The 12,141-nt window shown below is 41.8% G+C and overlaps 1 protein-coding gene across 6 annotated transcripts in view; it reads left to right on the top strand.

The window, feature by feature from the left end:
* The window catches only part of ZNF462 (zinc finger protein 462), a 116,821-nt gene that overhangs the window by 59,584 nt on the left and 45,096 nt on the right, over positions 1-12,141 (top strand). For 3 of the 6 annotated variants that reach the window (XM_054031669.1, XM_054031671.1, XM_054031670.1), the window contains exons 4-7: positions 1,421-1,585; positions 3,227-3,498; positions 6,478-6,596; positions 10,977-11,168. In XM_054031669.1, the coding sequence (XP_053887644.1) occupies positions 1,421-1,585; positions 3,227-3,498; positions 6,478-6,596; positions 10,977-11,168 (748 nt within the window). The remainder of the gene's footprint in view (positions 1-1,420; positions 1,586-3,226; positions 3,499-6,477; positions 6,597-10,976; positions 11,169-12,141) is intronic. The other 3 variants (XM_054031672.1, XM_054031668.1, XM_054031673.1) reach the window with 3 other exon arrangements.

The following is a 12,141-nucleotide window of genomic DNA, read 5'->3' as shown; positions in this document are numbered from 1 at the left end:
TTCCTCCTCTCCTCCTGGGAGTAGTCTCCTTATCTGGCACTTAATTATGTGACTTTCTATTACAAGGCCCCTGGCCTCTGTCTTTTTCCCAATCCCCCCAGTCATCATCCCTTGTAATAACACCAATTTCTTTCTCAGGAATAGCCTACTCAATAAGGCTCGGTGTCAGCATAATGTGGGTAATATAGCTGACAGGGGGCCTCAACCAAAGCCTATTAATATCAATGGGCATCTCTCTAGTGACTTCAGGCTTTGGATCAGGCCCCGTATGAACTTTGGACCAAATTTTGTTCTGTTTCACTGGTGTAAATCTGGAGTAACTACTTACCATTGTGAAGGAGTGACTCATAGTTTATATTGGAGTCACCCAATGGCATAATTTGGCCTTGTAATTAAAAATTAATAAAGCTCTGTCATTAGGCAGAAATTCAGAGTTCATACTATGCAAATGTTTTACCTGCATATTTTAAAGGCATTAACAAGGGGTAATTGAAAACTTGAGAGGAGATTTTGCAAAGCAGCCTAAGGGATTTAAACACATATTATCCATCTATGTTAATGGATGTGTATGTATCATAGAATCTTAGAATATCAGGGTTGGAAGGGACCTCAGGAGGTCATCTAGTCCCACCCCCTGCTCAAAGCAGGACCAGCCCCAACTAAATCATCCCAGCCAGGGCTTTGTCAAGCCTGACCTTAAAAACCTCTAAGGATGGAGATTCCACCACCTCCCTAGGTAACCCATTCCAGTGCTTCACCACCCCGCCTAGTGAAAAAGTTTTTCCTAATATCCAACCTAGACCTCCCCCACTGCAACTTGAGACCATTGCTCCATGTTCTGTCATCTGGTACCACTGAGAACAGTCTAGATCCATCCTCCTTCAGGTAGTTGAAAGCAGCTATCAAATCCCCCCTCATTCTTCTCTTCTGCTGACTAAACAATCCCAGTTCCCTCAGCCTCTCCTCATAAGTCATGTGCTCCAGACCCCTAATCATTTTTGTTGCCCTCTGCTGGACTTTTCCCATTTTTTCCACATTCTTCTTGTAGTGTGGGGCCCAAAACTGGATACAGTACTCCAGATGAGGCCTCACTGGTGCCGAATAGAGGGGAATGATCACGTTCCTCGATCTGGTGGCAATGCCTCTACTTATACAGCCCAAAATGCCATTAGCCTTCTTGGCAACAAGGCTAAGTCATTTAGGGTGCTTTGCAAAATCTGTACCTCTGTTCTTAAAGTGCCAAGAGAGTGGGCTTTTTCTTTTCTGTTTGAACAAACAAAAATGGCTTGCCTAATGGTTTTTGGTTTTAAAATCCATGCTGTTGCAAGGTATGTTTGTAATCTCTCTCTCGTTTTTGGTTAAGTTAGTTCTGGAAGCAAATTTCAGTGTATATGTTGATTATACTGATGTGTTCCAACAGACGTTCGGTCACTTGGAAGATGTATCAAAATTTAAGGAGAGAAAAGTTGTTGGATACAAATGTAAATTTTGCGTGGAAGTTCATCCCACCCTTCGAGCCATCTGTAATCACCTTCGCAAGCATGTTCAGTATGGGAATGTCTCTTCTGTGACAGCTACCGTAAAGGTGAGAATTACAAGAACTGGCCATGTGTTTGTTTGAGATTAAGGCCTGATCAAAAAGCTCACTGAAGCCGGTGGGCAGACTTTCTCATTAAATTCAATTTGGATTAGGTACTGATTTACTAAGACCATCATCCAAATCTAATGAACAGTTTTCTGTGTTGTCTCTGGATTATTTTAATGCTAGATTTTTCAGATGTTAGTTGCAACTTTCTTCTACCTTTGATTCAGGACATGAAGACTATTTTTTGCCACTGAGTATATCCCATTTCTCTTGCATAAAGGAATTTGTCTTGTCCATGGTAGAAAGCATAGGCCTCTGAGCAGGAAGCTCTTGTCCAGCTATTCTGGGCTACTTTTTTACTGTCTTTGCCTCTGAAGGCAAAATTTTCAGAAGAGGAAACCTGAAGTGTGTGTACATACAAATGTACATGAAATTGTGTGTTACGTGCTTGCATGCATAGTTACAATGACATAAGTAAACTGGGTATTTGTATCTGCAAACAGCCATTCAGATGGCTAACTAGTCATTTACCTGAACCATTGGCCCAACTAAAGAGGCTAATTGTAAATTCACTTTATTTTTCATGTGCAAATGGACTTTTGCTTCTAGGAAATCTGGTGTGCAGGGGAGGACTGGGGGTTACTACCTCACAGCCGATTCTTCAGGATATCAACTGGGGAGTGTGCCTGCAATCATGCTGCAGGAGCTGTGAACACATTCCTTTTGCTGCAGTGAGAATTCAGAGTGGGTTGAGTAGCAGAGCTGACCCCACAATCCCCTGTTTCATAACCGCTACTGCATACTGCTATAGAGCAACTAAATCCAGAAAGGTCTGAACTGCTCTACCTAAGAGGGCTTTTATTATTTTGTTGTCCTTTCAGTGTCCTCCCCTTTTGCTTACGTGATGCTACAAAAGAGATTGTCCCTTTTCTCCTACCCAGCTATCCTTTTCAAGTGTAGCCTACAGGATCGTCGCCATCTTTTTGAGCAAAAGGAAATTACTTAAGTAGTTGAGCAAGAAAGTTGAAAACCAAGATCAAATGAATGTGGGGCCACCCTCTCAACCCATTTTCAGCTGTTGATCACAACAAAATATGTGCCATGATGAATAAGATTAAGGGAGGGGAACAGGAAACAGGTAACTGTTTCTGAAGAGGAGTAGTGTTTTCTTAGAGTGCCTGTTGTTTCTCGTGAATTTAGTGCTGGTGGAAAGTGTCTGCTCAGCAGCCCTTGAAAGGGGAGGTCTGGGTTAGTCCAGAGGCAAGGACAATGCAAGTTTCCTCCATACCACCATCCTCTATGTCTCTAACCTGTTTTAGGGGATCCACCTCCAGGGCTTAGATGGTTGTTAGCTCAGTTTCTACTCCAATTCCATGGCTTTTGTGCTGACATTGACAATAGTACTTAGGGCCAGTTGTGAGAGTTAGTCTTTTTTTAGATTAGATTTGAAACTGTGGGACCTTTTCCCGAAGAAAGCCATTGATGATATGGGAGCGGTGCAGGGATATCTTTAGAACATAGATGTAGTGGGATTCCAGGAGACATTCTGAAAAGGGAATCTTAGTAAAGTTAACACATGGGGAAGACCCAAGGCAGAAGGGAGAGAGAATTGATGGCTTTGGGGGGGTATGTGTTTTTTAGCAGGAAGCGGAAGATTCTTCAAACACAACTTTGGAGGGTTTTGAGGGAGCAAAAGACCATGGCATGGTGGAATTTACAGAAGCTGAATCTGGAGCATCCTTGGAAGATGAAACCAGGCCTGGGGGCTACCACTGCAGCCAGTGTGACCGGGTTTTGATGTCTATGCAGGGTCTGCGATCTCATGAGAGAAGTCATTTGGCTCTGGCCATGTTTACCCGTGAAGACAAGTACAGCTGCCAGTATTGCTCCTTTGTCTCTGCTTTCAGGCACAAGTAAGTTTTTGCAATAGAAGTACAGACCAGTGATACTGCTTTCATATGTGCTGACATTACAGGGAGCACTGTACACTTGAAAACTGGACACCTTTACTGTTTAATTGCTTTCCCCCCCTTTTTTCTAGTTTTCGGGTATTCACATTCTTCTGAGTCCCCTTACCAATGTCTCTGATTCTTTTCATATTTTTTTTTTTAAAATGTTCAGTCTCCTTTTTTCTGTGGGGGGAAGAACACACACAAACAAAAGCGGCAAACTTCCTACACAGAGGAAACAATGAAACTGACCTTCTTCACAGTGCTGTCAAATTCATGAAATAAACAGGAAAGAAAAGAGGGAAATATTCATAAATAAGGAACCTGGGTGTTACCTGTAGCAACAGTTTTCAGATAGCAGTGTGATATTTTTGTTGTTGGAAGTGGAGTTTTGTTGGATTGATTTAGAGAGATGTAGTCTCTTTAATGCTGAGCAGTTCTCAAGAGCTGAACTTATTGTGGTATGTAAATTGTTCTATGAAAACATTATCCACAAGAGTACAGGGCTCTTCTCTGAATGAGTTCCACAACATACTCCATTTTCTGATGCAACAAATTAGGTGTTAGCAGAACTAAGCAAACTTCTCACAAAGTATGTGGTAAAGGTTTTCTTAGACTGGGGGGAGAGGTAGCTTCTTAATTGGCTTTTTAAACTTACATTTCTTTGCGGTGGGCCTTAAAAAAGTATTTTGTAGGATTTCTCCCCCCCCCCCACCCCAACCCCCATGGACAGGCTTGAGAACACATGCATGCTTCATCTATCCTCCAAGGAGACACCTACTCATCCAGCGAAGGAGGGAAAATCCATGCTCTGTTCTGTCTGAAAAATTTGTGGCATCATCCACAACATCGTAAGTCAGGATTAAGTGTGTCTGCTCTGCAACCAAATCCATACCTAGGGAGAGAGCAGGATACAGAAAACAAATCTTGTGTTCTAGACAGGCGACACTTCCACCAGCACCCCAAGCCAGGTTATAACCATAATCTGTTTTACAGGCTCGGAGAGGTAAAAGGACAGGGCATCCCCCAGGGCGGGTGTGGTGGGCACAGGGGCTGCTTCTGAGCAGAGACATTCCCATACTGAACCTGCAGGCCCTGGCAGAACTGCATTGGTGGAATACAGATTGTGTCACTTTAAAAGTGTAGCGAGAACCTTTGCTCTCTGTACTAAAATACCCCCTCCACCCCCGCTCACACACACAACTCTAGCACTGAGGTTGCCTGCACTCTTCCCTGGCAAGTGTTATACTTGCTCTTGAGTGAAGAAAGTGCTGGGATTAAATAGGGAGGATCAAGGTGGAGTTCTGTGAATTTGTGGTTGCCATAGAAATAGGTGCAATCTACCTCATCTCTTCAACTTGGGTAAAATAGATAATTGGGAGAGAGGAAAATCCGTAGTGCAAGCTTAAAAAAAAAAAAAAACTAAAGAAAAACTGATTGGAAGAGAATCTTGGAGGTGGGGCCTATGGTTTGAGTTTAATTGTATGCGGTCCTGTATGGACTAGTATTCTATATTATACGTCTCTGGACTGGCAATCTGTTTTAATTGTTAAGCAAGTTTGTTTCCGTGTCAGGTATTTAAAATGGGGTTTTGTTATATGAAGTATCGACACAAATGGATGCTCAGCATATTTTATTCATTGAGCAGATACGTTAATTTCACTGGAATGACAGTAATTATATCTCCTTACTGAATTTACAATAAAATTATTTTGCTATGAAGTGCTCCTGTAAATAAAGACGTACTGTATATTTGGTTACTATCCAGTGTTAATTTGAATGGACTAAGTGTGCAGCTTTTGCACCGTTGGACAGGCATTTTCATAGGTCAGGCTCTTTTTGTGGTAGTACAGGATGAAAAATGCAGCAGGAATCCCTGCATTGTGTGTGAAGCTGCTGATATTTAGTATGAATTTGCCAATTTAAGTGAAATATAAGCAAATTTGAAAATAAAACGGAAGCACTTCTGAGGCTAAAGGCTATTTCCCCCTCCCATTAGTCTATTGCCATGCACCGCGTGCGCACGCAGGCTGAAACTAGGATAAGAGTCAAAAGTTTTAACGTGCCATGAGAAGAGGCTGTTGTTGGGATGTGTCTAGCCCAGCCTAAAGTGGTGCTTGCTCTCTTGAGATTTGTGGACTCAGGAAGATCGGCTGGTTTAGAGAAGCTTCCACACTCCAGGGTTCTGAGTCAAACGTTATGATGATCGCCTAGTGCTTCATTCTTCTAAATCAAATGTAATTCTGGGTTGAGCTGTTATATAAAGATTGATTAGAAAGAGTCTGGAATCTGAAAGGGTTTCTTACCCCCCCTCTCTTGCTTTGACTTCTCACAAAGAAGATCCTAGCATAGATGTTCCCTGCTACCCACCCTTTCTTCTTGGGCTCCATGCACTGTCTCCCAAATCTCTCTCTCAAACCATCTTTTTTTGCTCCTGGAACTCCATGGTTGGCTCCTGCACAGCCTGCTGGCATCTTCCCCAGAACAGACCAACCAGTTTCTATTCTCTTTGCCAAAAGGAGGCTTCCACAGTAGAGCAGGTTGAAAAATGTCAAAACTTGCTGATTGGAGGGGGAAATGGGGCAAACTTTTCACAAAGACTCTTGCTAAACCCAAAATTGCTGTCTTGTGTTTTTGTTTTTTTTAACCAGCTCGGTTCCATAGCACCTATCCTGTTTAACTCTGGATAAGATTAACACCAGATTTTTCCCAATTATCCTGTTTAAGTGGCTTGCATTCTGTATAACGTTGGGCTCAGTTCTCCCACCCTTCCTCATGCTAGATACTACCTTGCTTTGCAAGTTGCCTCATTGGATTAAGGTGGTACCCAGCATGACGAAGGGTAGCAGAGTATGGCCCATTATGCTTTCAGCCTGGCATATGAAGTAGTAGCTGAAGTTATTTAATATTTTATGTTTCCTTTTTCTGCTCTCCCTTGCCAAGTTTGGATCGCCATATGCAGACTCATCACGGACACCATAAACCATTCCGTTGCAAACTCTGCCCATTCAAGTCCTCCTATAATAGCCGTCTGAAAACTCATATACTCAAAGCTCATGCTGGTAAGTCTCTGTCAATTTTATGATGCAGCAGCTATAACAGATGTCTTACTCTTTGTTGGTCAGTGCCACTGTACCAGTTAAACTTTTCATTGCCAGTTTTGGGTGGGATTTTCAAAGGTGGTTCAGTATTAAATTCCCTGCTGCCATTAAATTCAGTGAGAGTCTTAACGTTGACTTCAGAGGGAGCAGAATTAGGCCAACACTGAGCACGTCTGAAAATCCCACACTTTTGTTTCTAAAAGTGTGCTCAGTCATTCAGCTTCTAGTGTTGGTGGCCAGACAAGTCTGATACTCACATGTTGATGATCTGCTGTTCTGATCTGTTTATATTTTAAATGACTCCTGAAATGAGCTGGGATTTGCATTTTGGACTGTCATGTGTTGGCTTCAATGTGCAAACTGAACGGTGAGCCAGATTCTCAGCTGGCTTAGACTGGCATAGCTCCATTGGTGGAAATAGAGCTTATGCTGACTTACACAAGTTGAGGAGTGAAGTATTTTATAGCCCTTTGCCCTGTTGTATAGAATATGAAAACACAACCAACACACTTGTGATACGGGAATTGGGAAAGTGATACAGGGGAGGGAAAGGATCACAGCAAAATATTGCACCTGTGACTGTCTAAAGGTATGAGACACAAGATCGTTCAGAGACTGATCTTGGTTTTCTGGCCTCAGCCATGTGACATTTCTGCATTAAAAAGGTTATCACAGGACTGGGGTCAATATCTACTTACTCCTTTAGCTACTGTTACAAATTCCTTTTAATTAAAAAAAAAAAAAAGGCAAATCAAATCAAATGCAGATAAGTAGACTGTCAACCAAAACAAACCACCACACAGTAATCTAGCTAATTACTAAAACCCAATGGTGTTGGACATCTGTCAGTAACTACATCTCTGAACCTCCAGGGATTGCTGATAAATAAATAAATGGAGATCTCCCATCTCCTAGAACTGGAAGGGACCTTGAAAGGTCATCGAGTCCAGCCCCCTGCCTTCACTAGCAGGACCAAGTACTGATTTTGCCCCAGATCCCTAAATGGCCCCCTCAAGGACTGAACTCACAACCCTGGGTTTAGCAGGCCAATGCTCAAACCACTGAGCTATCCATCCCCCCCATGATCACATGGTCACATCTTGTTCTCATAGCAGTTCCTTCTGCCTGTTCTGCAATGGTACAATTAATAAAATAAAATTGGTTGTAGTACACTAACAAGAAGTTAATCTTTCCTGTTAAATTTAAATAGATCAAAATTAACCTTGGATGAAGGGCAGTCAGGAGTCGCCTATAGTTTTGCTGCTGCTCTTCATTCTGTTTCCAATATTGATTGCAGATTTCACGCTTGCGTACCTTATCTTCAATGACAGCATTCGTGCCAGGCCCTGTTCTTACACCTATCAGTATACGGCTAGGCACTGTGAATTAGTTTTAACGTTTCTGACCTCACGCTGTGTGGTATTATGAGATGGTGTCCTTTGTACAGAATCCCATTTTAAGCAGCTATTTCAGTTTGTATAGTCCCAATAAGTTTTCATGTGTGGAAGTGCCTGGGTGCTTTTTGTTGGCCGTCCATTTAGAATTAATCTCTCAAGCTGTTGTACGGTTGGGCTATTTTGTATTTCTTGTTTGAGCTTGTCAAAATTTTGTTTAAAAATTTGTAAGTGAGCCATATTTCCTCCAAACTCCTTTTTCTGTAGATTCTTGATTTTGCTATATGTAGGTGATCTTGAAACCATGTCTGCTCTGAGAAATTCCTTACAGGGCCTGTATCTCACATTATGCAAGTACTTTTGGAATTTCATGGTCACTTTCTGGAGTGTAGGTGGCGCTTTGCACAATGGTTTGTGTAATAGTTTCCAAAGTTTCATGGTCTATTTCTGCCTCAATCAGTGTCTACCAAATAGACATTCATGAAACCGAATAATTATTTTTTTCAATCTAAGCATAGCTCAGTTATGTTTTAGTCAGTCCTCTGGAAACACAAGTAATCACCTTCCGGGAAGGCTACCCCCCAACCCATGTGAGTTTGAATCAACCAAGATCTTAGATTCTTTCTAATCTCAAAATATTCCAGGTTTAGCGCTTCCATGACAACTTTTTTTTTTAAATTAAATTCCCAAAACTTTTTCTCTCCCTGATCAGACCTGTGCTAATCTGAACAAATTTAGAAGTGAATTTGCTTAGATAAGGAATTCTGGGTCTTTCCATTTGTACAGTTAGTTGCCTTCATCTTTCTGGCTCTGGTCAAACTCCGTTTGTCACGGAGTACGTACTTTACATTCACTCCTATCTGGTATTTGTTCCTGTTCAATGTAAGGTTCTTTCTTTGGCATGTTACGGAATGTTATGTGGTGCCTCTCGTTGTGTTGTTGTCTTCACCCCAAATCAGCAGATTGTTAAACTATTACTTCCACCCGATCCACATTCTAAATAATCTAGATCATGATGCTTTGGTACATCTCAGGATCTGAGACAGTCCCAAAGGGATATCATTTAAATATATAGATATATATCTGCAAAATGGGGAGTTGAAGATAGATCTTTGTAGTTTTTCTATTGTCAGACCTACCAAAAGTCTTGCCTTGCATCCAAAACTGAAAGTACACTTGCATTTTGAAGTCCTAGATAAAACCACCTCAGCTGTTCTCATAGAGTAGTGCTTATGTTTGATAACTTTATTCAAATCTTCTTGATCCATTACAGTACTTAACTTGTTTGAGTTCATTGTGATGTCCTTAATGTTAATAAAGTCAGTCGGTGCCTGTATTTATTCAATAACATCTAATTTTACCATCTCATGAAGCTCATCCTTCTTGCTCACTGTATTTTGGACAGCATGCTGGTGCCTATGTCAATGGGATGCATTATATCCTTAATGCATCCTGTCCCACTAAGCAACCAATTATATTCTGGAAGAATTACATTTGCATATCGTCTGTAAATGTGTTTTACACCTTTTGTTAATCAGCATTTGCAGATGGGACCACATGGGAATTCTTGTTCCACTACTTCGTACACGGAGTGGTCTGTCCTTCTCCAGATACACCAGTATGGGTTTGCCAGGTGGTCTTGTTTTGTGTCTTACACTAAAGAAGCTTAGTTGTTGTTGTTGTTTTTTAATTTTAGCACAGAGTGGTCACTAATCTTTTTGTGTATGCTTGCTGTGATTATGTTGCACTGAGCTCCAGTGTATATTTTCAAATTCTCTTTTTGTTTATTTCCATGTCACAAACCCAATCTGTTCCAGAACCTTATTTTCTAAATTTATGAAGAGACCCTCCCCCACTCAAAAGAATTGTTTCTGCATCTTCATTATCAACGCTTTGTCCTCCAGCTTAATGTTCATAAATATTTTACACTTATTTTTGTTCTGTTTTTTTGTGGTTTGTTTGTAACCCATGCTTACTCGGTGTGGTGCTTTGTTCTCCCTTCCAGATAAGAGCGATACTTGCATATGTAACACCACAACCCTCATGTTGGACAACTTTGCTTTGTGTTCCAATTGCCTCTGCACTTACTGCAAACAAATCTGGTCTTTGCAATTTGTTTATCCTTGTATTCCATCTTTATGGCTTGGAATGTACTAAGAATTACAAGCACTTCTGTTCTTTCACTTCTTCTTAATGCTTTCCATAACACAGTTTTTGCTAGCCTTACAAATATCCACTTTTCCTAGTATTGTCATGTCCATTTCTTGTAATAACCTTACCTTGTTCTGGTTATCACTTATACCAGTGACTTAGCTTTGTTACGTGGTGACCAATGATCTTGCATGGCAGCAGGTTTCATGTAAGGAAAATGTACCTTTCCCAAATTGCCTGGATCGCCGTATTCTTGAAGATTTTGAAGGATTTTGGCTAGCATCTTGTAATGCCCTTCATGTTCCTTCTGTAATGCTTCTGGACCTGCTACATGTAGCAGTATGGGAGGATTCCACCCTCTCCAATTACTGTGAAAGGCCTCTTGCTTCCAAGAAAATTTGGAAGTCCTGTACCCACCTCTTCCAGCTCTCTTTCAGCCTGAGGGATTCAATCAGCTCCATTTCGCCAAAGATTGTTTTCTTCCAACACCATGCAACAAAGTTGTGATGCACGGAAGTGCTGATGAGAGGCTGGTCTTTATTTGCTGGCCTCTAGTCATGTGACAAGGGGGCCAGGGTTTCAAAAGGGCAATATCTTTGTCAGATGGCAGGTGTCACTATCCATAGACTCCAGTACCGACTGTTCCAACAGGAAAACTAAATAGCTGGTTTTCTTTGGAACCAGTCTTGCACCAGAGGAGTCAATGGGAGTTTTGCCATTGAGTTCGGTAGGAGAAGGATGGGGCCCCATTATTTCTTTTGTGAGCTGATGACTTGCCTGTATTTCGCTCACCCAGGTGAACATGCCTACAAATGCTCCTCCTGCTCATTTTCCACCATGACAATCAGCCAGCTGAAAGAGCACTCCTTGAAAGTGCATGGGAAAGCACTGACACTACCAAGACCCCGCATTGTCAGCCTTGTAGCCTCACTCGCCCAACACGCCTCCAAGAACCACACTCCTGCTGAAGAAGTGGAGGACTCTAATGGTAAGAGGTGCCTCAGAGCAAGAACCTAACTGTCTAAAGTGCTGTTTACACACCCACCCACAAACATATATATTAAGGCAACAGCCTGCCCCAAAGGCAGTTTCTTCGATCACTTTGTAAAGGAAAATCTGAGGTTGCTTCTAAAATGAGAATAAATTTTGTTTGAAGTATGTGATCTACAGAAGCACCTCACTAATTCATGCTCCTCTAACTTGTCCAGCCCATAACTGATACTCAGGGTATGTGAGGGTGTTTTTACTCCTCAGCAAAGTTTTATGGGGGAGATTTTTAAAGACACAATTACATTCTCAACTCCCACTGAGAATCAGTGGGAACAGGATATCTAACTCATTCTCTATGCCTCTGAAAATCTCCCCCTAAAAGCTACAGGGTGTGTAGAAAAGAAGTCCAAAATATTGGCTGTATCAGGATGGTGAGTAAAGATGGTGAGTGAAGTAGAAGAGACATTATTTTCCCACCCTCCTGCCTCCCTTAAGCTCATTGTAAGAGCAGCAGGCTGCTCGGGGCTCTGGGAATTTTGGTCAGTGTGGTTGAATAGAGCAGATGCAGAAGTGGAGTATGGATGCTATAGATGACACAGACCCTAGCAAGCTTACAGGGAGATAATGCCGCTACAGGGTCAAGCGCCACATCTTGAACCCCCCAGGCCAGCAAGGGAGTTGGTACTTAGTCAAGAAACTACTATGGTTCCCGCGTGAGCCATATTGACAAGGAAAAAAGATGCACAAGGAGCTGGGCAGAAGTCCCAGCTCTCTGGTGATCTTCAAAGGTTGTCTGGGATTTCCTCAGATCAGATTTTCCATGGAAGAGTTAGAAAGGAAGGAATGTAATATTGTTCCAAATATTCCATAGAATGTTCTAACTATTTGGGGTTTTTTTGTTGAAACAAAAAGTTTCATTTCTACGGGGGAATGAGAAAGAATGAAAGAGGACTAAACCCAGAGGCAGAAAC

Source organism: Malaclemys terrapin, chromosome 6 (assembly GCF_027887155.1).
Source record: "Malaclemys terrapin pileata isolate rMalTer1 chromosome 6, rMalTer1.hap1, whole genome shotgun sequence".
NCBI classification, from domain to species: domain Eukaryota; kingdom Metazoa; phylum Chordata; order Testudines; family Emydidae; genus Malaclemys; species Malaclemys terrapin.
Note: the sequence above shows the minus strand (reverse complement) of the source record. Positions and strands in the feature narration are given on the sequence as shown.